This window comes from Aquarana catesbeiana, linkage group LG06 (genome assembly GCF_042186555.1).
Source record: "Aquarana catesbeiana isolate 2022-GZ linkage group LG06, ASM4218655v1, whole genome shotgun sequence".
In the NCBI taxonomy this organism is placed as follows: Eukaryota; Metazoa; Chordata; class Amphibia; order Anura; family Ranidae; genus Aquarana; species Aquarana catesbeiana.
The window spans coordinates 406,911,007-406,935,575 of record NC_133329.1 but is presented as its reverse complement, the minus strand read 5'-3'; the positions used below and the strand labels follow the sequence as shown (position 1 = coordinate 406,935,575).

Sequence of the window (24,569 nt, the reverse complement as noted above, 5' to 3'; positions counted from 1 at the left end):
GTTTGTTTCTATCTACAGGCACCCCTTATCTGTATAGGCAGTTTTTTGGTAAAGGTGAACTAATCATTTAATAAAATACTTTAGTATTTTGGACATCAGTCAACAGATCTTCTGTTTTTGAATGGTATTGTGCTCCCAACTGGGCACAGTGGTGGTTTTGCAGTGCTCCAGATGTGGATGCAGAACTGGGTTCCCTGGCAGCAGAAACAGTCATTTCCTTGTCTGAAAACGTAAAGTACACATTCACTTTAAAAATAAGGAAATAATTCTGCAAATAAGAAACAAATGATGTGGCTTTTGACCTACCCTTCCACGTTCCACCTGTGTGGTCAGCATCACCACCATGGATGAGCCCTGCTCCCATGTCATCTGCCAGAAGTCCGAACAGGTGGTGGGCAGGGGGCCCTGGCATGCGATGTAGCGGTTTATTATGCTGGAAGAAGGGATTTCCATCTGTGGACGATAAAGCAGAATTCTGAGGTGTGGAATCCTTTTTCTTTTTCTGCAGGGACTGCTGCAACTGTGGAGAGGGTCCCTGCAGTCCCTATTTTTCTGATTACAACCACCATCAGCATAACATACCCTCCATATGGTAGAAAATACTCTATTCCTGGCCTTTTTTATACCTTTCCCAATACCCTTACCACTTGGCTACGACACCCTCCAACATGACACTTCATATTGTAGAAAATGCTGCTCCTGGCCTTCTCTCTACCTTTGTAATTACATCCACCATCGGGATCTCACGCATCCAACATGACCCTCCATATTGTAGAAAGTACTCTGCTCCTGACCTTCTCTCTACCTTTCTGATTACATCCACCATCGGGATATCACACCCTCCAATGCGACCCCCCATACGGTAGAAAGTACTCTGCTTCTGGCCTTTTCTCTACCTTTGTAATTACATCCATCATCAGGATATCATACATCCAACATGACCCCCCATATTGTAGAAATACTCTGCTCCTGACCTTCTCTCTACCTTTCTGATTACATCCACCACCAGGATATCACACCCTCCAATGTGCCCCCCCCCATACGGTAGAAAGTATCCTGCTTCTGGCCTTTTCTCTACCTTTGTAATTACATCCATCATCAGGATATCATACATCCAACATGACCCCCCATATTGTAGAAAGTACTCTGCTCCTGACCTTCTCTCTACCTTTCTGATTACATCCACCACCAGGATATCACACCCTCCAATGTGCCCCCCCCCCCCCCATACGGTAGAAAGTATCCTGCTTCTGGCCTTTTCTCTACCTTTGTAATCACACCCACCACAACTCCAACAAGACCCTTCGTAAGACAGAAAATACTCTGCTCCTGACCTTTCTACCTGATTACATCCACCATCGGATATCACATTCTCCAATGTGACCCTCCATATGGTAAAAAAAATGCTCTGCTCCTGGTACTCTCTCTAACTTTCTTTATTGTGGAGAGCGTCTTTGCAGTCCCTATTTTTCTCCACCATCAGCAAAACACACCCTTCAACATGACCCTCCGTATTGTAGAAAATGCTGCTCCTGACCTTCTTCTCTACCTTTGTAAATACATCTAACATCAGGATATCACGAGCTCCAATGTGACCCTCCATATGGCAAAAAGTACTCGGCTCCTGGCCTTCTCTCTACCTTTGTAATTACACCCACCACAACTCCAACAAGGCCATCCATAAGACAGAAAATACTCTGCTCCTGACCTTACTACCTGATTACATCCAGCACTAGGAAATCACATTCTCAAACGGGACCCTCCATATGGTAGAAAATACTCCTCACCTTCTCTCTACCTTTCTCAATACCCTTACCACTGGGATATCACCCTCCATATTCCAAAAAATGCTGCTCCTGACCTCCTCTCTACCGTTTCAACTGAGATAGCACACCCTCCAATGTGATCCTTATAAGGCAGAAAATACTCTGGTCCTGGCCTTCTCTCTACCTTTCTGATTACATCCCCCACTGGGATTTCACAACCTCCAACGTAACCCTATATATGGTAGAAAGTACTCTGCGCTCCTGGCCTTCTCTCTACATAGTGTAGAATTCAGAGGTGCGCTGTGTACATAGTGCAAAGTTCTGAGATTCGCTACAGAGTGCAAAGGTCAGAGGTGCGCTGTGTACAGAGTGCAGAGTTCAAAGGTGCGCTGTGTACAGAGTGCAGAGTTCAGGGGTGTGCTGTGTACATAGTGCAGAGTTCAGAGGTGTGCTACATACAGAGTACAGAGTTCAGAGGTGCGCTGTGTACAGAGTGGAGAGTTCAGGGGTGTGCTGTGTACATAGTGCAAAGTTCAAAGGTGTGCTGTGTACAGAGTTCAGAGGTGCGCTGTGTACATAGTGCAGAGTTCAGAGGTGTGCTACATACAGAGTACAGAGTTCAGAGGTGCGCTGTGTACAGAGTGCAGAGTTGCCGGGTGTGCTGTGTACAGAGTGCAGAGTTCAGGGGTGTGCTGTGTACAGAGTGCAGAGTTCAGAGGTGCGCTACTTACAGAGTACAGAGTTCAGAGGTGCGCTGTGTGCAGAGTTCAGAGGTGTGCTGTGCACAGAGTGCAGAGTTCAGAGGTGCGCTGTGTGCAGAGTGCAGAGTTCAGAGGTGCGCTGTGCACAGAGTGCACTCTGTACACAGCACACCTCTGAACTCTGCACTCTGTGCACAGCGCACCTCTGAACTCTGCACACAGCGCACCTCTGAACTCTGCACTCTGTGCACAGCACACCTCTGAACTCTGCACACAGCGCACCTCTGAACTCTGTACTCTGCAAGTAGCGCACCTCTGAACTCTGCACTCTGTACACAGCACACCCCTGAACTCTGCACTCTGTACACAGCACACCTCTGAACTCTGCAGAGTTCAGGGGTGTGCTGTGTACAGAGTGCAGTGTTGAGAACTGCACTACATACAGAGTGTAATGTTTAGGGGTGTTCTATGCAAAGTGTGCAAGAATCAGCTCTCTTTCACAAGTGTTCACATCTCACCTCCACCCCTCCCTCTAGGTGCGAGGGCCACATGAAATGACCTGGAGGGCCAGATTTGGCGGGCGGGCATTGTGTTTGACGTGTGTTATGGAGGATTCCTGGTGAGGTTGTGAAATCCTGGTGTTGGGTGTAATCAAAAAAAAGAGAGAAGTCTGGGAACACAGTATATGGAGACGCTCATACTGGAAGGCCTGTCTAAGTGATGGGTATTTCTTGGGAGAAGTCAGGAGCTCGACTTGCTACTGATCAGAGCAGAGAGGCTTTAAATCACTCAGCAGAACATGTGTTCCGGGAATGCCTGTTTATATGAAAGCCGGGAATCATGTTTCCAGCATGGCTGCCAAAACTCCTCCTGGCCTGAGGTCGCTAACACCGTGACAAAAGGATGGTGGTGGTGTATGTATGCAGCCAGCCTGCACCGGAGCTCCTCTGTACTGTAATACTAGGCTATCAGCCTTTTCCCGATTGATATTATATCCATACAGGAAAATGCTTACCAGACATTTCCTCAATTAGTCCAAAGCTGACCTGTCCCCAAATCTCTCTGAGCTGAGCATAGTGCAGAAGTGCTGTGCCCCTTGGTGCCAATGTTCGCCTTCAATCTTCCCCCTGTGGAACCTCTCAGACCCCGGGGACAGACAGACAGTCCTCAGTCCATCACAGCAGCCCATCATGTGTGGGCATTACCCAGTGCTGTCTACTAACATCTGACCTGAGGTTATCTTAAGAGGAGAATGAAAACTGGGGGGCCGCACTCTCTAAGTTACATGTGTCAACCACAAGGCCCGCAGGTCAAATCCAGCCCTCCAGGCCATATCATGTGGCCCTTGCACCTCTTCTGCAGCTGCGGTGCCCCCCCCCCCCCCCCCGCCTTGCATTTCCTGCTTCCCAGCTACCCCCAGCTTCTTCCTGGCAGCAGCACAAGTTAAAGGAGGAGCACTGTGATGTAACAGTGGGTGGGGGACTGTTGACTTCTGATGATGGGGTGCTCTGGACATCTAGTCTAACAGATACCACCGGCCCTTTGAGGGCAACCATAAGGCTGATACGGCCCCGCAATGAAATGGAGTTTGACACCCCTGGACTAAATGGTACAGGTCCAGGAAAACTCTAACATAATATCACTATTGCCAAGTACACTAGAGCAGTGGTCATGGGCCCACTGCCAGGCTGCAGTCTCTCCTCTCCTGGGCCACCAGCCAGCTACAGATCCCTTAACCTACCACAGTGCCTCCCAGCACCCATAGTGCCCCTCAGCCTGCTGCAAAGCCTCCAGACATAGACAGTGTTCCCCGGCCCCCTCCAGAAACCTCATCACCTTCAAAGCCACCAATTCTGAGAAAGAATCCCTTTGCCTGAGCCTCCAAACAGCCTCTACACCCCAACCTTCCACAATACCACTCAGTGTGCTGCAGAGCCTTCAGCCCTTCAACCTCAAAAGGTGTTCCCAGGCCCCTCCAGAAACCTAAACCCCTACAGAGCCACCAATTCTGCTGAAGAGCCCCCTGCCCTCAGCCTCCACAGAGCCCCACAGCGTCCAACCCCACCACCACCACAATGTTATGCATTCTACAGAGCCTTCAGCCCTCCAGTGGCATCAATCTCCCAAAGTGCTCCCTAGCTGCCTCCCGAAATCCCATCCTCTACAGAGCCACCAATTGTACTAAAGAGGCCCTCAGCATCCATAGAGAACCTACCCCCCAAACTCCCACAGTGCCCTGCCCCCACTGCCCAACCTTCTACAATGTTCCTTGGTGTGCCGCAGAGTCTCCAGCCCTCCATAGTGCCTTCGATCTCCAAAAGTAGTCCCCAACCCCCTCCAGAAACCTCATCCCATACAGAGCTACTAAGTCTGCTGAAGAATCCCAACTTCCCGCAGTGCCCCCCCCCCCCAAACCCTCCTTAGTGCCTTCAGCCTCCAGTAGTGTTCCCCCAGTCCCCTCCAGAAACCTTATCCCTAAAAGAGCCATAAAGTCTGATGAACAGCAACCCCCCACCCCCCCACCCGTTCCACAACCCCCATCTTTCCCCATAGTGACACCCAGCCCCATCCCACATTTCAATCTGTGTTTCCCATTCCCACACTTTAGTTGTGTCAGTTTAAAACTTTATTAATCGTTTACTGTTGGGGCATTGTAGATTTTGGAAGAATTTACTGGACACTGGTCTCAAAAACCAAGAACTCGTGCTCTAGAGCAGTGGTCTCCAAACTGCGGCCCAGGAGCTGGATATGGTCTTTTGCTTGCTTTTATCCAGTCTTTGGGGCATTATTCCCCCCACTGTCAGCAACAGTGGGGCATAGTTCCTGCCACTGACACCGTATATAAGGCACTAGTTCTCTCACTGACAACAATGATGGGGCACTATTCCTCCCACTGACACCAATAATGGGGCACTATTCCTCCCAGTGATACCAATGATGGGACACTATTCCTCCCACTGATACCAATGATGAGACACTATTCCTTCCACTGATAACAATGATGGGGCACTATTCCTCCCACTGATACCAATGATGGGACACTATTCCTTCCAATGATAACAATGATGGGGCACTATTCCTCCCACTGATACCAATGATGGGACACTATTCCTCCCACTGATACCAATGATGAAACACTATTCCTTCCACTGATAACAATGATGGGGCACTATTCCTCCCACTGATACCAATGACGGGACACTATTCCTTCCAATGATAACAATGATGGGGCACTATTCCTCCCACTGATACCAATGATGGGACACTATTCCTTCCACTGATAACAATGATGGGGCACTATTCCTCCCACTGATACCAATGATGAGACACTATTCCTTCCACTGATAACAATGATGGGGCACTATTCCTCCCACTGATACCAATGATGGGACACTATTCCTTCCACTGATAACAATGATGGGGCACTATTCCTCCCACTGATACCAATGATGAGACACTATTCCTTCCACTGATAACAATGATGGGGCACTATTCCTTCCACTGATACCAATGATGGGACACTATTCCTTCCAATGATACCAATGATGGGGCACTATGCCTTCCACTGATACCAATGATGGGGCACTATGCCTCCCACTGATACAAATGATGGGGCACTATGCCTTCCACTGATACCAATGATGGGGCACTATGCCTCCCACTGATACAAATGATTGGGCACTATTCCTCCCACTGACACCAATGAAGGGACACTATTCCTTCCACTGATACCAATGATGGGGCACCATTCCTCGCACTGATACCAATGATGGGACACTATTTCTCCCACTGACACCAATGATGGGACACTATTCCTCCCACTGATACCAATGATGGGACACTATTCCTCTCACTGACACCAATGATGGGACACTATTCCTCCCACTGACACCAATGATGGGACACTATTCCTCCCATTGATAGGAATCTAAGCAGTCTCCATGGGTAAGCCTGCCATGCCCCTAACATTCCTACTCTGTTTGGGGCCACGGTATATGTTGTCGCCATTCTCATTTTCCAATGGTGACCTTTTCCTCAGAAGATGATCACCGGCGATACTCACATTAATATAATTTGCGTTGATGTAATCGTCCCCGCTGTGTAATATAACTCGTGTAGCATCGTCTGCGGAGAGAAGAGAAGGGGGGAGGACAGGCAGGTTACTGGTGAAGGATGTTCATATTCTGAGCACAGAGAAGAGAGTGAAATATTCATAGGAGACGAGATCAGCACAGGAGGAGATCAGCACAGGAGGAGATCAAAACACAAACAGACATCACTCAGAGACTACAGAGAGGAGAGAAGGCAAAGCTAATCATTAATGGATGAAAGAAGTCTGTGGGCAAACACAGAGCTCCGGGAATTACTGAACGTAGCCATCAGACTGGTGCTGCTCGGTGATACACATGGGGCCCCCCGTTATTCCTTCCTTCGGGGGCCTCAGCCAGCAAAAGAAATTAAACTAAATGAAGCCCAGATCATGTTAAATGTCAAGTTTTAACCCCTTCAATTCCCGGCCACTTTCACCCCCCTTTCCTGCCCAGGCCAATTTTCAGCGCTCTCACACTTTGAATGACAATTGCGCCGTCATGCAACGCTGTACCCATATGAAATACGGTATTTAATCACCGCTTGGGGTTTTTTATTTTTTTGCTAAATTAAAAAAGAAGACTGAAAATTTTGAAAAAAAATAATTTTTTTCTTCATTTCGGTTATAAAATTTTGCAAACAAATAATTGTCAGGTCAAAATGTCTTCTGCTACATCTCTTTGGTGAAAACAACCCAGATCAGTGTATATTAGTCTATAGGAAAGTTACAGAGTTCACAAATTATGGGATATATATCTGAAAATTGATCAATCCGGATCTAATTTTTGTTTTGTTTTGTATTTTACGTTTTTTTTTTAAATTTCAGCCCCAGAAGATTCGGCTGCTCAATGACCAGGCCACTTTTTGCGATAAGGCACTGCGTCGCTTTAACTGACAATTGCGCGGTCGTGCGGCGCTGTACCCACACAAAATTGACGTCCTTTTTTCCCCACAAATAGAGCTTTCTTTTGCTGGTATTTGATCACGGTTTTTATTTTTTGCGCTATAAACAAAAGAAGAGCGACAATTTTGAAAGAAAAAACGCAATATCTTAAAGTTTTTGCTGTAATAAATATCCCAAATTAAAAAAAAAAAACACACAATGTTTCCTCAGTTTAGGACGATATGTATTCTTCTACATATTTTTGGTAAAAAAAAAGAAAAGAAATCTCAATAAGCCTATATTGATTTGTATATTGATATTGAAGTTATAGCATCTACAAAATAGGGGATAGATTTATGGCATTTATATTATTTTTTTTTTACTAGCAATTTTTAAAAGGGACTGCGATATTATTTTAGAACCAGTGATATCACTGGGTTTATGTGCTTCTCTATGCATTGCAGGCCTGATAATGGCTGGTGGGAAGATCAGAGCAGGAAGTCTGCATGCAAATAAAGTCTGCCCACTCCTCCTGACACCGACCCATCAAGGAACTGTAAAGTATCTTGTTTATAATATATTTTATATAAAATAATATTTTTAAAACAAATGTAACCATTAAACTGCAGAAATAACAATGAAGTCCAGAAGTGAACATTTCTCTCTCTCTCAGATACTCAGATCCTTCACCCCCATCACCTCTCTGTGATAATCCATCAAAAAAAGAAAGAATAATAAATGAGCTGTTCTTCTTCTTTGGGCCGGGAAGGAATGAATGGAAAATGAAAGAGAGGAGTACCGCAGAGGAAGAAGTGAGGAGGGATGAGGGATGAGAGATGAAGGAGGAGGGATGAGAGATGAGAGATGAGGGATGAGGGATGAGAGATGAAGGAGGAGGGATGAGGGATGAGAGATGAGGGATGAGGGATGAGAGATGAGGGATGAGGGATGAGAGATGAGGGATGAGAGATGAGAGATGAGGGATGAGGGATGAGAGATGAAGGAGGAGGGATGAGGGATGAGAGATGAGGGATGAGGGATGAGAGATGAGGGATGAGGGATGAGAGATGAGGGATGAGAGATGAGAGATGAGGGATGAGAGATGAGGGATGAGAGATGAGGGATGAGGGATGAGAGATGAAGGAGGAGGGATGAGAGATGAGGGATGAGGGATGAGAGATGAGGGATGAGAGATGAGGGATGAGAGATGAGGGATGAGGGATGAGAGATGAGGGATGAGCGGACGGAGAGGGACAGTCAGGAAGAGGGACTGACAGACGGAGGGAGAGAAGGGACTGGATGACGGACAAAGGCTGAGCAGAGGACAAGCTGCAGAGATCTTCTGATCAGATACAGACATTTATGATGTAATTATTCTTGTGGGATTAGGTCGGGGTCAGTGTGCACAGAGCACCATCCTAGGAAGACAAGTGATCATTTTTTTAGCAGGTCAGACTGAGCTTAAAGGAAAATTCCATATTTAGGCTACACTGACACCAGCAATTAAGGCCAATGCGAATTGTAGCAGCAATTCCTCCGGCAGCTCTCAGCGGAAAGGTGCAGCTCTCTGCATAGCAATGCTCTGGGGGCCTCAATGACTGCAATGCTCTGGGGGCCTCCATGACAGCAATGCTCTGGGGGCCTCCATGACAGCAATGCTCTGGGGGCCTCCATGACAGCAATGCTCTGGGGGCCTCCATGACAGCAATGCTCTGGGGGCCTCCATGACAGCAGTGCTCTGGGGGCCTCCATGACAGCAGTGCTCTGGGGGCCTCCATGACAGCAATTCTCTGGGAGCCTCCATGACAGCAATGCTCTGGGGGCCTCCATGACAGCCTCCATGACAGCAATGCTCTGGGGGCCTCCATGACAGCAATGCTCTGGGGGCCTCCATGACAGCCTCCATGACAGCAATGCTCTGGGGGCCTCAATGACTGCAATGCTCTGGGGGCCTCAATGACCGCAATGCTTTGGGGGCCTCAATGACTGCAATGCTCTGGGGGCCTCCATGACAGCAATGCTCTGGGGGCCTCAATGACAGCAATGCTCTGGGGGCCTCAATGACAGCAATGCTCTGGGGGCCTCAATGACAGCAATGCTCTGGGGGCCTCAATGACAGCAATGCTCTGGGGGCCTCAATGACTGCAATGCTCTGGGGGCCTCAATGACTGCAATGCTCTGGGGGCCTCAATGACTGCAATGCTCTGGGGGCCTCAATGACTGCAATGCTCTGGGGGCCTCAAAAACAGCAATGCTCTGGGGGCCTCAATGACAGCAGTGCCCTGGGGGCCCCAATGACTACAATGCTCTGGGGGCCTCAAAAACAGCAATGCTCTGGGGGCCTCAATGACAGCAGTGCCCTGGGGGCCCCAATGACAGCAATGCTCAGGGGGCCTCAATGACAGCAATGCTCTGGGGGCCTCAAAAACAGCAATGCTCTGGGGGCCTCAATGACTGCAATGCTCGGACTGCAATGCTCTGGGGGCCTCAATGACAGCAATGCTCTGGGGGCCTCAATGACAGCAATGCTCTGGGGGCCTCAATGACAGCAATGCTCGGACTGCAATGCTCTGGGGGCCTCAATGACAGCAATGCTCTGGGGGCCTCAATGACAGCAATGCTCTGGGGGCCTCAATGCTAAAATGCAGTAAGGAGACATTTGTTATTATTTCAATGCTGATGCATTTACTAAAGTTTAGCAATTGGTGGCCTAGGATTTTAAACCCCGCCCCCCTCCATTGTTTATCTTCTGTGCACAGCCGGTCATAAAATGCTGATTTGTTTAGTTTCTCAACAAACGGAAAGCTTGTATTCTGTGTTCCCAGGTTCTGAGTGCCGCCCTGACGGGGAATGGGCCAAAGCGAGCGCCTTTTGTATCTCCTCCACCCTTCATTGCCTGTAAAAAGAAAAGGAGGCCACCCATGCTCAGACCAAAGCAGCACTCAGTCCCCAATATTCCACAACAAACAAAACACGATCTGCCCGTGGGACTTTTATGAGTGGTGCTAAATAAAGCAATACCTAAAGTATATAAAAAAAGTACAATTACCTTAAGTACCTTACATTGCCATCACCTCCATAAGAGACTTGTGCAGCCTGCGGCTCTTCAGCTGTTGTGGAAGCAAATACCCCAGGATGCACTGCCACCCATGGCCAGTAGTGCGTGCTGGGACTTGTAGTCCCACTGCAGATGAAGAGCCGCAGTTAGTTATTTTATCAATAGGTGGCAGCAGAGTCTCAGCATGGGATTTCACGCATCGCAATCCACAGTAACTTACAAGGCGAAATGTCTCGGTATCGATTCTTACAGATGTTCTGAGGTAATTTGGCACAAGACATGGTCATCCCGGGCTTCTTCCTGTACAGTTGCTGAAAGAGACAAATACGGTGAAATTTAGTGGCGGTGAGGAGCGTCATCAAGCATCAGCTTCCTTTTACACACAACAGGACAAAAACGTACAAATGTAAAAGGGCTTGAAGCTGAAGTTTAGCTGAAATAAAAAATGTTTTCTCTCTATAAAAACGCGTTACGTCCCCAGATGAAGTCACGAGCGGTGACGTAACGCGTAGGGCGTGGCGGAGAGCAGACGCAAACCGGAAGTCACGTAAGGAGGCGCCTCAGACGCCGCTCCTTCTGTTTGCATGGAATTTTATTCGTTTTTAATGTAAGAGACCACTTTTTAGTCATAAATAAAGCTGAGTTATTCATCCATACTACACCATTGGAGGCCTCTTTCTCTTTCCCCTTCTTTATTCCACCGGGCTGGTTGAGCCTTGGTGGAACTTGTTTTAATAGGTATATCCTTATATGAAGAATGGGAAGGCAAAGAATTGAGCCACTAACAGATGAGAAAGCCTGATTACTACTACGAAGCACTATACAGTTCTAATAAAAGATACCTATTGATGCCTGAACATATCCATTTTGAGGTGAGAGTTCTGAGAGCCTGATGTTATCGGTATTTTCTACATGAAGATTATTATGAACTTTTATTTATCTACCCTATATATTTGATCCCGGCTCACCCACCCAGTCACTTAGTCAAGTTTTATTCTTCATTTGTTCACTATATGAACTTTACACTTTTGTATTGGTATTTTTTGGATACATAGATACCCAACACAATTCACTTCATTAAGGTATCCATTGATTTTGATCAGTGAGTGATTGTTTTTTCATTTTTCACTTATCGTATTTATTTGTCACCATTTAATATTACATGTGTGAATAGATTTTATGTGCGAGATCTTTTTACTTTTATCATTTTATTGGAGTGTAATGTGAACACTTTTTGATTTTGCCGCTGTCTACACAAGACATCATCACACCACGTTTATTAACACTATCACTCATTTTTATTATTTTCCTTGTTGTCACCATTTTCACTATTTCTCGCTAATAGCGCGAAGGACATTTCCACTTACTTTGTTTTCTCTCGATAGCTTCAATTACGTCACTCACCTCTAATGAAGTATGTCCTACGATGTGCAGGCTGCTGGATTCTGTAGAAATCTACACTACAGGGCTGCCCTGTCCTCTTCCTACTGCTCAACTTGCAGCACTGTGGGGGTTAACAGCTTCAGGTCTCTGGGCTTAGCTCCACTAAGAGCCCTTTCACACTGGGGCGGCGTCGGCGGTAAAACGCCGCTATTATTAGCGGCGTTTTACCGTCGGTATTCGGCCGCTAGCGGGGCGGTTTTACCCCCCGCTAGCGGCCGAGAAAGGGTTAAATACCTCTGCAGAGGCGCTTTGCCGGCGGTATAGCCGCGCCGTCCCACTGTTTTCAATGGGCAGGAGCGGTGAAGGAGCGGTATACACTCCGCTCCTTCACCGCTCCGAAGATGCTGCTGGCAGGACTTTTTTTTACCGTCCTGCCAGAGCATTGCTCCAGTGTGAAAGCCCCCGGGGCTTTCACACTGGAATTAAAGCAGCGGCACTTTCGGGTCGGTTTGCAGGCGCTATTATTAGCGCAATAGCGCCTGCAAACCGCCCCAGTGTGAAAGGGCTCTAAGGATGATCCAACAGGGACACGCCCCCTCCTGTCCTCTTCTCCAAAGAGAAAAGTTCTTTTGCCATTAGACTGCTGTAGAAATCTTCACTGCAGGGCTGCCCTATCCTCTTCCTGCTGCTGAACTTCCAGCGTGGAGGTTAACAGCTTCAGCTCTCCAGAATGGTCCAACGGGGACACGCCCCCTCCTGCCCTCTCCTCCAATGAGAAAAGTTCTTTCACTGATTACATAATCTGTGAATGGGGGGGGGGTCTCATCCAGGGGTCTCAAACTGGCAGCCCTCCAGCTGTTGCGAAACTACAAATCCCATCATGCCTCAGCCTGTGGGAGTCATGTTTGTAACTGTCAGCCTTGCAATGCCTCATGGGACTTGTAGTTTCGCAGCAGCTGGAGGGCCGCCAGTTTGAGACCCCTGGTCTAATCAGTGTAGTATATTCTATGTGTAATTTTTTTAAATCTATACTGTCTATCTATATAACTATCTATCTATCAAAAAAAAAGAAAAAGAAAAGAAAAAAATATAATACTACTACATTTATATATATATATATATATATATATATATATATATATATATATATATATATATATATATATAAATATATAAATAAATATATATAAATAAATAAATATATATATATATTATACATACATACACACATATATATATATATATATATATATATATAAAAGATATATAATTATATATATTATTATATATTTTTTCTTATATATATATATATATATATATATATATATATATATATATATATATATATATTCCTGCTGTACATGCATAGATAGTCCATTTGTCCATTTACACAGTAAAAGGAAAGCCATCAAGACTGATAGAACTGACAGACTATACTACTTATAGAAGGAAGCCGCCTAGTGTCCTTTTGTTGGTAGGACGCAGGCGCCTTCTGCCACCCAGCGTCCTTCTCTTGCAAGGACATAGATGGCTTTTGCTGCCTAGCTCCCTCTGTTGTTAGGACACAGGCAGCAGAAGCTTGCTAGCCTTTTTTTTTTTTTTGTTTGTTAGGATGCAGGTGGTTTCTGGTACCTAGCATCCCTCTGTTGCTAGGGCACAGGTGGGCTTTGTCACCTTGCGTCCTTTGTTGCTAGGATGCAGGCAGCTCTTGTACTCCTATACAGAGACTGGCCTCTCAATGATCCTCATATAACTGAATTATCCCTTTAGAGTGGAAAGACCCCTCTAAGTAAGTGTGAGCATTACATCAAACTGTGCCAGGACCGTCCCGTTGAGCAGACCCTCAGCCAGCTGTATCATCGACTCCCTCAGGGTATCGTCCTCGGAGTGAATGCTGTCTCTGGGTGTTTTCTCTGGGATGTATTGGAAGTCCGGCTCATTTTCCATCCTCTCTTCCACGATATCATAAACCGCTGGGGACAGACAAAACATAAATCAGAAATAGATTCTAAATCATTAAATGCCTACAGATGAGGTGCCAGGAGCTGTACTGATAACGCATACAGACAGAAGCAGGTGCAAGTGCTGTACTGCTGGCTCCTTGGGGACAGATTGTGGTGCCTCGGTGTGTTTTCATGTGATCTGCCTGATGAGACATATAGGAGGTGTCATATCCCACCACATGCAGTAAGGGTATTTCAACTTTCTCAGCAAAAGGGCCAGTTTACTGTCCTTCAGACTCTAGGGAGGCCGAACTGTAGCCATTGGGATTAGAAAAGGATTGTGTCGTCAGCGGGAAAAAATAATGCCCCATTGCTTGTTTCAGAGGGAGCAAATTGGCCCCATCATTGGGTGTCACTGGGAGCAATTGGGCCCCATGGTTGGGTGTCATTGGGAGCAATTGGGCCCTATGGTTGGGTGTCATTGGGAGCAATTGGGCCCCGTGGTTGGGTGTAATTGGGAGCAATTGGGTCCCATGGTTGGGTGTCATTGGGAGCAATTGGGCCCCATGGTTGGGTGTCATCATGAGAAAATGGGCCCCATCGTTGGGTGTCATTGGGAGCATTTGGGCCCCATTGATGGGTGTCATTGGGAGCAATTGGGCCCCATCGTTGGGTGTCATTGGGAGCAATTTGGCCCCATGGTTGGGTGTCATTGGGAGCAATTGGGCCCCATGGCTGGGTGTCATCGGGAGCAAATGGGCCCCATTGTTGGGTGTCATTGGGAGCAAATGGGCCCCATTGTTGGGTGTCATTGGGAGCAATTGGGCCCCATCGTTGGGTGTCATTGGGAGCAATTGGGCCCCATCATTGGGTGTCATTGGGAGCAATTGGGCCCCATCGATGGGTGTCATTGGGAGCAATTAGGCCCCATCGTTGGGTGTCATTGGGAGCAATTGGGCCCCATTGTTGGGTGTCATTGGGGGCAATTGGGCCCCATGGTTGGGTGTCATTGGGGGCAATTGGGCCCCATGGTTGGGTGTCATTGGGAGCATTTGGACCCCATTGTTGGGTGTCATTGGGAGCATTTGGACCCCATTGTTGGGTGTCATTGGGAGCAATTGGGCCCCATCGTTGGGTGTCATTGGGAGCATTTGGACCCCATTGATGGGTGTCATTGGGAGCATTTGGACCCCATTATTGGGTGTCATTGGGAGCATTTGGACCCCATTATTGGGTGTCATTGGGAGCATTTGGACCCCATTGTTGGGTGTCACCGGAACTGGGCCCACAAGGGCCGGATAAAAGCAAGCAAAGGGATGCACCTGGCCCCTGGGTCACAGTTTGGAGACCACTGACAGAGGAACACAAGCAATGAAAGTATCTGCAAAATTCCAGCAACAACTGTTCTGCCTCCATGCCAGGAAGCAAAGTAAAATCTCCGCAGTAGAGGACAAACAGCTTAAAATAAACTCAAAAATGTTCTAACCATTCCTTAAATCAGTCTTTATTGTCCAGGGTTCCTCCAGAGAATGCTAGGGGGTCCCTGACTTGCCTCTATTGTAAAGGACATTCTTACTCCAACGCTCCAGCAACGCGAGGGGCCCTTGTCTTTCTAATATAAATCTAAGGGGCCCTTCTCTGACCACCACCAATGTAAGGGGCGTCCTTCAACTGACCACCAATGTGAGGGGACATTGCAGTTTTCACAATCTTTTCTTGTCTAGCTTTATATTACCTGTTCCATGGTTATATAGAGCATTGTTATTATGATTGTATCTACAACTTACCGATCATGTTCACGTATTGGGAACTTTATTATTTACCAAACTTTCCCTAAGGAAAGGAAGGTACAGTTGCGCTTTAACCCCTTCCTTACCCGACCAATTCTGGCATTTCTTTCCTACATAGAAAATCAGCATTTGTTTGCTAGAATTACTCAGAACCCCCCCAAACATTATAAATATATTTTTTAGCAGAGACCTTTCAGAATAAAATGGCAGTTGTTGCAATTTTATCTATTTCACGCGGTATTTGCACAGCAATTTTTCAATGCAATTTTTTGGGAAAAAACGCACTTTAATGAATTTTAAAGCAAAAAACCCCAATATATTTTCAAATTTGGTAAAATATGAAAGATGATGTTACGGCAAGTAAATAGATACCAAACATGTCACGCTTTAACCATTTGCCGACCGGCTCACGCCAATATACGTTGGCAAAGTGGCACGGGTGCGCAAAACAACTTACCCGTATGTCGCTGCGTCATCAGCAGCTAGCGAGCACGCCGCGGGAGTGTGCCCTGCGGACTGGATGTCCGCCGGTGGCCCGCAATCTTGATACGGAGAGATGCCTATTTAAACAAGGCATTTCCCTGTTCTGCCTAGCAACATGACAGGGATCTACCGGTCCCAGTGATCTGTCATGTTCTAGTGAGCCCATCCCCCCTACAGTTAGAACACACCCAGGGAGCACACTTAACCCCTTGATCGCCCCCTAGTGTTTAATCCCTTCCCTGCCAGTGACATTTACACAGTAATCAGTGCATTTTTATAGCACTGATCCTGTATAAATGCCAATGGTCCCAAAATAGTGTCAAAAGTGTCCGATCTGTCCGTCACAATGTCGCAGTCATGATAAAAATCGCAGATCGCCGCCATTACTAATAAAAAGAATAAAATAATAAAAATGCCATAAATCTTTCCCCTATTTTGTATATGCGATAACTTTTGCGCAAACCAATCAATATACGCTTATTTCAATTTATTTATTTTTTTTTACCAAAAATATGTAGAAGAGTACATATCAGCCTAAACTGAGGAAGAAATTTGTTTTTTTATATATTTTTTGGGGATATTTATTATAGCAAAAAGTAAAAAATATTGCTTTTTACTTTTCAAAACGTTCGCTCTTTTTTTTGTTTATAGCGCAAAAAATAAAAAACCGCAGAGGTGATCAAATACCACCAAAAAAAAGCTCTATTTGTGGGGGAAAAAAAAGGACATCAATTTTGTTTGGGTATAAGTTCGCACGACTGCGCAATTGTCAGTTAAAGCCACGCAGTGCCTTATCGCAAACAAGGGCTTGGTCAGAAAGGGGGTAAATCCTTTCCGGGGCTGAAGTGGTTAAAAATGCGCACACTCGTGTAATGACACCAAACTACAAAACTTTAAGATCTCCATAGGCGACGCTTTCAAAATGTTTACAGGTTTAGAGCTTAAGAAGAGGTCTAGCGCTAAAATTATTGCTCTCGCTCTAACGTTGGGGCGATACCTCATGTGTGTGGTGCAAACGCCATTTACATACGCGTACACGACCTACGTATGCGTTCTTCTGCGTGCGAGCACAAGGGGACGGGGGCGCTTTAACATTTTTTATTTTTTTTTAACACTTTCTTTAAAAAAAAAAAATTTGATCACTTGTAAACATCCCTTGTAATCTGAAGAAGGCATGACATGGTCCTCTTTATGGAGACATCCGGGGTCAATAAGACCCCAGATATCTCCTCTACCCTGGAAAGCATGAGATAAAAAAATTAAAAAATAAATCGATCTCCGCTTTCCAGGGGGAAAAAAAAATGAGGTGTTTACATCTGCCAGAGCCGGAAGTGACGTCATGGTGCCACTTCCGGCCTCCTAGGATCATAGAGATGGCCAGAGACCATCCAGGCCACAGCCAGCTCTATGGTAACCCGCCGCTGCCATCGGATATCCAGGTCCTCGATCACACAGGAGAGACTGGGAGAGACGCTATTGGGCCGCGGGAGGGGGGGGGCGTCACCTCCTGCTGCCTGTAAAAGCAATCCAGCGGCTAATCAGCTGCTAGGATGGCTTTTACAAGAGAGGGGAATCACCAGCTGAAAACAAACATATCTGGATGATGCCTGTGGCTACAGATATCTCTACTTCAAGTCCAGGACGTTGTATGATGTCCTATGGGCGGGAAGTGGTTAATAAACGGTCATGCTAGGTACCACCGGAAAATCCATGCCTGTTGGAAGGAAAACCTCTAAGCCCAGAGAGGAAGTGCAGGCCCGACACTTGTACTCACCGTTCGGCCCGGACCAGCAGAACAAGCTCTCCCGAGTGCCTCTCGCAGCTCGCCTTGATAAACATGACAACCTGGTCATGCGTATGCTCAGAAATGTCCCGTCCGTTGATCAGTACAACCTGATCCCCTTCATTTAGACGTGGGACACATAGGTCAGCCTGAATGAGAGGGGAAGTGAGACAAACGTCAGATTCAACAAAGCCAAGGCAATACATTGGTTTTAAGATAGTAAACGAGCCTGTGTAGCATGGACATACGCAGGTCAGAGAATGCGATCTGTCAGTTCATTAGGAATCAGTGATATCAGTCAGGGAGGTCCGTGTGTGTGCAAAGCCTGAGCAACCAGGTTCACTGTGGCCTCCTAAACAACCAGAACACCAAATGGGTACCTACCGATGTCCCCGGGGCCACACGAGACACAATCACTGGCATCTTCTGATCATATCCACCCTGCAGAGAGAGAGAAATATATTAAATGAATCACACAAAATTAGTGAATGTGTCCAGGGTAGAAGAAATTAGAGAGAACATGAGGAAGGGACATGAAAGAGGGAGAAGAAAAGAGGGAAAGGAAGGAAGAGAGGGAGAGGAAGCCAAGGCGAGGAAGAAGGAAAAGGTGAAAGAGGGGTAGAAGGAGAAGGGGGGAGGAGAGGGGAGAAGGAGAGGGGTAGGGAGAGGAAGATGGAGAAGGGGGAGAGAAGGATGGAGAAAGGGGGGGGATGAGAGCAAGAGGAGGGAGGAGAAAGAGGGAGGGAAGGAGAATGGGGGAAAAGGGTAGGGAGTGGAAAAAAGGAGAAAGGGAGGGGGGGGGGGGAAGTGAGAGGAAAGAGGAAGGGGAGAGGAAAGAGGAGGGGGGGAGGAAAGAGGAGGGGGGGGGGAGAGGAGGGGGAGAGGAAAGAGGAGGGGGAGAGGGAAGAGGAGGGGGGGGGAGAGGAAAGAGGATGGGGTGAGGAAAGAGGAAAGAGGATGGGATGAGGAAAGAGGAGGGGGGGAGGAAAGAGGAGGGGGGGAGGAAAGAGGAGGGGGGAGAGGAAAGAGGAGGGGGAGAGGAGGGGGGGGGGAGGAAAGAGGAGGGGGGAGAGGAAAGAGGATGGGGTGAGTAAAGAGGAAAGAGGATGGGGTGAGGAAAGAGGAGAGGGGGGGAGGAAAGAGGAGTGGGAGAGGAAAGAGGAGGGGGAGAGGAAAGAGGAGGGGGAGAGGAAAGAGGAGGGGGGGGAAGAGGAAGGGGAGAGGAAAGAGGAAGGGGAGAGGAAAGAGGAAGATGGGGTGAGGAAAGAGGAGGGGGGGAGGAAAGAGGAGGGGGAGAGGAAAGAGGAAGGAGGAGAGGAGACGGAGAGAAAGGGAAGAGGAAAGAGGAAGGAGGAGAGGAGAAGAGGAAGAGGAAAGGGAGAGGAAAGAGGAGAGGGAGAGGAGAGAGGAAGAGGAAAAGAAAGAAGAGGGGGAGAGGAAAGAGGAGAGGAGAAAAGGAAGGAGGAGAAGAGAAGAAGAAGGAAGAGAGGAGAAGAGGAGAGGGAGAGAAAGGGGAGAGGGAGAGAAAGGGGAGAGGGAGAGAAAGGGGAGAGGAAAGAGGAAGGAGGAGAGGCAGAGGAAAGGGAGAGGAAGGGGAGAGGAAAGAGGAGAGGGAGAGGAAGGGAAGAGGAGAGAGGAAGAGGAGAGGGAGAGGAAGGGAAGAGGAGAGGAGAGGAGAAGAGAAGAGCAAGGAGGAGAAGAGAAGAGGAAGGAGGAGAGGGAGAGGAGGAAGGGGAGGAGGAGAAGGAGAGGAAAGAGGAAGGAGGGGAGGGAGAAGAAGAAAGAGAAAGAGGAGAGGGAGAGGAAGAGGAGGAAGGAGGGGAGGGAGAGGAGGAAAGGAGGAGAGGGAGAGGAAGAGGAGGCAGAAACACAGGCAGAAGGAGAGGGCGAAGATTGTTTCTAAAAAGAATTGTATGCATTTCTTAAAGCACAAAGTTTGGCTTGGAAATGGAGAAACAATTTTACAATCACTTCACACAACATTTCTATTATCACACAGGTTAAATGTATGAAAGTTTCAAGAAAACCTGAAACAACTGGCTCTACACCTGGAGGACATGTACATAATAACTCTCCCATGCTGCAGGCTGGTGGCTCCCCGCTACTCTGTAAAGCAACATTGACCAAAAAAAAAGAAATTTCTTACCTTCACATTGAACCCGAAGCGTCCGTTCTCATCTGGCCGCATTCTAATCAACACAAGATTGTCATGGGGCACCAGACCATTGGGCTACAAAACACATACATAAGTAGAATGATCAACTGCGCAAAAACAGATAATAATTCTTCCTAAATACTGAACATTTCTTTTTTTGTATGACACCTGTATGTCCCATTATACCATAAAGATCCTTATTCCTCCACATAGACTGAATTCTTTAATCTTTGGAGATACAACATACTCCACACTGGTGGAGGACTCTGACCCTTCCACAAACTAACTCTCCTCTCCTGAAATACTCTGCAGGAGGACTCTGTTCCTTCTTCTAGATTCCTTCTTTAGATTGTAAGCTCCATGAGCAGGGCCCTCCTATTTCTTCTGTCTGGAACTGTAATGAATTTGTACTGCCCCCCCCCCCCCCCCCCCATTGTAAAGTGCTGCGTAAACTGTTGGCACTATATAAATCCAGTATAATAATAATAATAATAATCTAACTCTCCTCTCCTGAAATACTCTGCACTGTTGGAAGACTCTGCTCCTTCCTCTATTCTTTATATTGTAAGCTCCATGAGCAGGGCCCTCCTATTCCTTCTGTATTGAACTGTATTGTAAATTGTGCTGTCCCCCTCTACATCGTAAAGCGTTGCATAAACTGTTGGCCCTATATAAATCCTGATAATAATAATCTAACTCTTCTCTCCTGAAATACTCTGTACTGCTGGGGGATTCTGCTCTTTCCTGTAGAACTCTATGTATGTGAAATACTCTGCATGCTTCATATCAATCAAGAATTGTTACCACTCCCCTGATCTGGTATTTCCACTCTTTGGTATTATGGTATATTTAGCACCTTTCAGTTTTGTATGGTTGTTGGTTGAACTTCCTCTGGACTCTGAGACATGAGCACAGAATGGGGAAGTTGAAGCGGATGTGGGAAGGAGGAGAGGAAATGAGAATTCAGGAGGGGGAACTCACCGTGTTCTTCTCTGGAGACCACAGAGGGTCATAGGCCTCACTGATGTGGTTGTCCAGCTCTGGTTGGGATTGGTAGATTTGGCTCAGACTGTTCTTTTTCGATTGTTTCGGTGGCAGTGCGGGTGGAGGAGCCTCCAGCAAAGTGTCTTGTGATCTGTGTGGGGAATAAACAGAACTTGCTGAATTCTGTCACAGCGTGAGATGCAGAGAGCTCGGGACTCTCCGATAGCAGATCTATATATAGACGTGTTTGTTTGGTGCTTCTTCAGTGTATAAAAGCCTTAAAAGCTGAACTCCGGCCTTTCCTTCAGTCTTGCACAGTTGTACCAGCTCCTCTAAAAAAGGCTTCCTCTGACTTCACTGCACACTGTGAGCTTCTCACAATATGCATTAGAAGCTGCAGCAAGTCAGATAGGGAACCCCCCTCATTTCCTGGCTGGATGACTTCCAGCATCAGGCTGCAAGTACAAATCACGGGGCTACATAGCAAAAGTTTTATGGGGCCCCCTCCCTAAACAGATAAAAAAAAATGACCTGAAAAACACCCTAATTAATAGTCAAGTTGCACGCAGACTGAGCTGCAGCATATATTATTTTTAACCAGAACAAAATGTATACAGCAATATAAAAAGCAGTGGGGAGACAATATTATAGGTCCCATTCATACCATGTGCACATATCTTAGCAGAAAAGTGCTATTTTACCATTCAAAGTCTGAGGAACCCCCCAACTCATCTGCCTAGGATTGTGCATTCTTTGCACAGCAGAACATGCCGAGTCAACCTTTGCACCACCTTCCACCATTTCATTTTCATTCAACTTTGCAACCCCTTCCACCTCTTTTTACCTCAGCATTCCCTTCCATGACTGCAATCCCCAACACCTCTTCTCTCCCCTTGTAGCACAGAAAACCCTTCCACCACTTCCAGCCTCTTCCACCACTGTGACTGCTTCCACCCTTGCAACCCCTTCTACCTCAACATTCCCTTCCATGATTGCAACCACTTCCACCACTGCACCCCTTTTCCACCACATGAAACCCCTCCATCCCTTCTCTCCCCCTTGTACCACTGCAAACCCTTCCACCCTCTTTCACCAATGCAACCACCTTTGCACTCCACCTCCGCAACTTCCTCCATCCCTTCGCTCACCTTGTCCCATAGCAAAGCCTTCCACCACTTCCATCCTCTTCATTCTCTTTCACCACTGCAACTGCTTCCACCCTTGCAAACCCTTCCATGTTGCAACCATTTCCACCGCTGCACCCTTTTCCACCATATGAAACCCCTCCATCCCTTTTCTCCCCTTGTACCACTGAAAACTCTTCCACCACTTCCATCCTCTTCCACCACTGAGACTGCTTCCACCCTTGCAACCCCTTCTACCTCAACATTCCCTTCCATGATTGCAACCACTTCCACCACTGCACCCTTTTCCACCACACGAACCCCCCTCCATCCCTTCTCTCCCCCTTGTACCACTGCAAACCCTTCCACCACTTCCATCCTTTGCATCCTCTTTCACCATTGCAACCACCTTTGTACTCCATCTCTGCAACTTCCTCCATTCCTTCTCTCCGCCTTGTCTCACTGCAAAGCCTTCCACCACTTCCATCCTCTTCATTCTCTTTCACCACTTCAACTGCTTCCACCCTTGCAAACCCTTCCATGTTTGCAACCACTTCCACCGCTGCACCCTTTTCCACCATATGAAACCCCTCCATCTCTTTTCTCCCCCTTGTACCACTGCAAACCCTTCCACCACTTCCAACCTCTTTCACCAATGCAACCACCTTTGTACTCCACCTCTGCACCCCCCTCCATCCCTTCTCTGCCCCTTTTACCACTGCAAACCCTTCCACCACTTCCATCCTTTGCATCCTCTTTCACAAATGCAACCAGCTTTCCACTCCACCTCTGCAGCTTCCTCCATCCCTTCTTTTCGCCTTGTCTCACTGCAAAACCTTCCACCACTTCATCCTCTTTCACCAATGCAACCACCTTTGCACCCCTCTTCCACCATTGCAATCCCCTCCACCTCTTCTTCCCCCCTTGTAACACTGCAAACCCTTCCACCACTTCTATCCTCTTCATTCTCTTTCACCACTGGAACTGCTTCCACCCTTGCAACCCCTTCTACCTCAACATTCCCTTCCATGATTGCAACCACTTCCACCACTGCACCCTTTTCCACCACATGAAACCCCCCTCCATCCCTTCTCTCCCCCTTGTACCACTGCAAACCCTTCCACCACTTCTATCCTCTTTCACTAATGCAACCACCTTTGCACTCCACATCTGCACCCTCTTCCACCATTGCAAGCCCCTCCCACCTCTTCTCTCCCTCTTGTACCACTGCAAACCCTGCCACCACTAAAACCACTTCTGCACTCCCTTCCACCATTCTGCACAGCCGACTTGAAGAGCTGAATCAGGAATACACTTGCTGCTGGTGAGTACACTGAGCCCTGGGCAATGCTTGGGCTGCATCCAAATGTATGTCTTTATTATAGGTGCTTATATAGCACTGCCAATTTACGCAGCACAGTACATTCACATCAGTCCCTAATTTTAAGGAGCTTAAAAATCTAAGGTCCCTAACTCACATTCATACATACTAGGAATAATTTAGACAGAGCCAATTAACCTACCAGCATGTCTTGGGAGTGTGGGAGGAAACCCACGCAGGCACAGGGAGAACATGCAAACTCCTGGCAGGTAGTGCCGTGGTTGAGATTCAAACCGACGGCCGTAGTGCTGCTAGGCAGAAGTGCTAACCACTTAGCCACCGTGTTGCCCAAATTACCCTATCAGGATTTCTCAGCCACCCACATACACAGGAGGGGAGAGGACAAGGGCTGTCAGTAATGCCTCACGGAGGACTGACACAGGGAGGAAAAAGGAGAAGGAGAATAGAAAACAAGCACCGTCAGCCACGTTGCATGGAAGACCAATACAGGGAGGAGGAAGCAAGAGGGGAGAAGCAGTGTCAGCAGTGCTGCACGAAGGACCTCTTCAAGGAGGAGAAGAATCAGGGGGGAGGGGAGGGCGCTGTCAGCCATGCTGCACACAAGTAATCAAATGGCAGATGGAATAAGGAGTTGAAGTGACAGATCCACCTTCATGGTCATGACTGATCCCCTCTCTGTCCCCGGGCCCCATAGTGCTGCTGTCCAGCATCATTTAGCTTTGATGCAGTGTGCGGCGTATGGTCTGAGCACTGACAGGCTGACCCCCCCACCCCTACAACCTCTGCAGACATGCTGGCAGCACTCATACGTCTATTTCTCAAAGACAACCTCTGGATATGACGCTGAACACGTGACCTCAACTTTCTTTGTGGACCAGTGGCGAGGCCTGTTCTGAGTGGAACCTGTCCTGTTTATACCTCTGTATGGTCTTGGCCACCGTGCTGCAGCTCAGTTTCAGGGTCTTGGCAATCTTCTTATAGCCTAGGCCATCTTTATGTGGAGCAACAATTCTTTTTTTTCAGGTCCTCAGAGCGTTGTTTGCCATGAGGTGACATGTTGTACTTCCAGTGACCAGTATGAGAGA

The 24,569-nt window shown here is 47.3% G+C and overlaps 1 protein-coding gene across 1 annotated transcript in view; it reads right to left on the bottom strand.

The window, feature by feature from the left end:
* PTPN4 (protein tyrosine phosphatase non-receptor type 4) overlaps positions 1-24,569 on the bottom strand; it is a gene marked incomplete in the record, with an annotated part of 165,913 nt that overhangs the window by 18,093 nt on the left and 123,251 nt on the right. Inside the window, 9 exon segments of the mRNA XM_073634460.1 lie at positions 307-453; positions 6,531-6,592; positions 10,718-10,808; positions 13,687-13,853; positions 17,871-17,877; positions 17,879-18,028; positions 18,264-18,320; positions 20,026-20,109; positions 21,016-21,169. Coding sequence (XP_073490561.1) covers positions 307-453; positions 6,531-6,592; positions 10,718-10,808; positions 13,687-13,853; positions 17,871-17,877; positions 17,879-18,028; positions 18,264-18,320; positions 20,026-20,109; positions 21,016-21,169 — 919 coding nt within the window.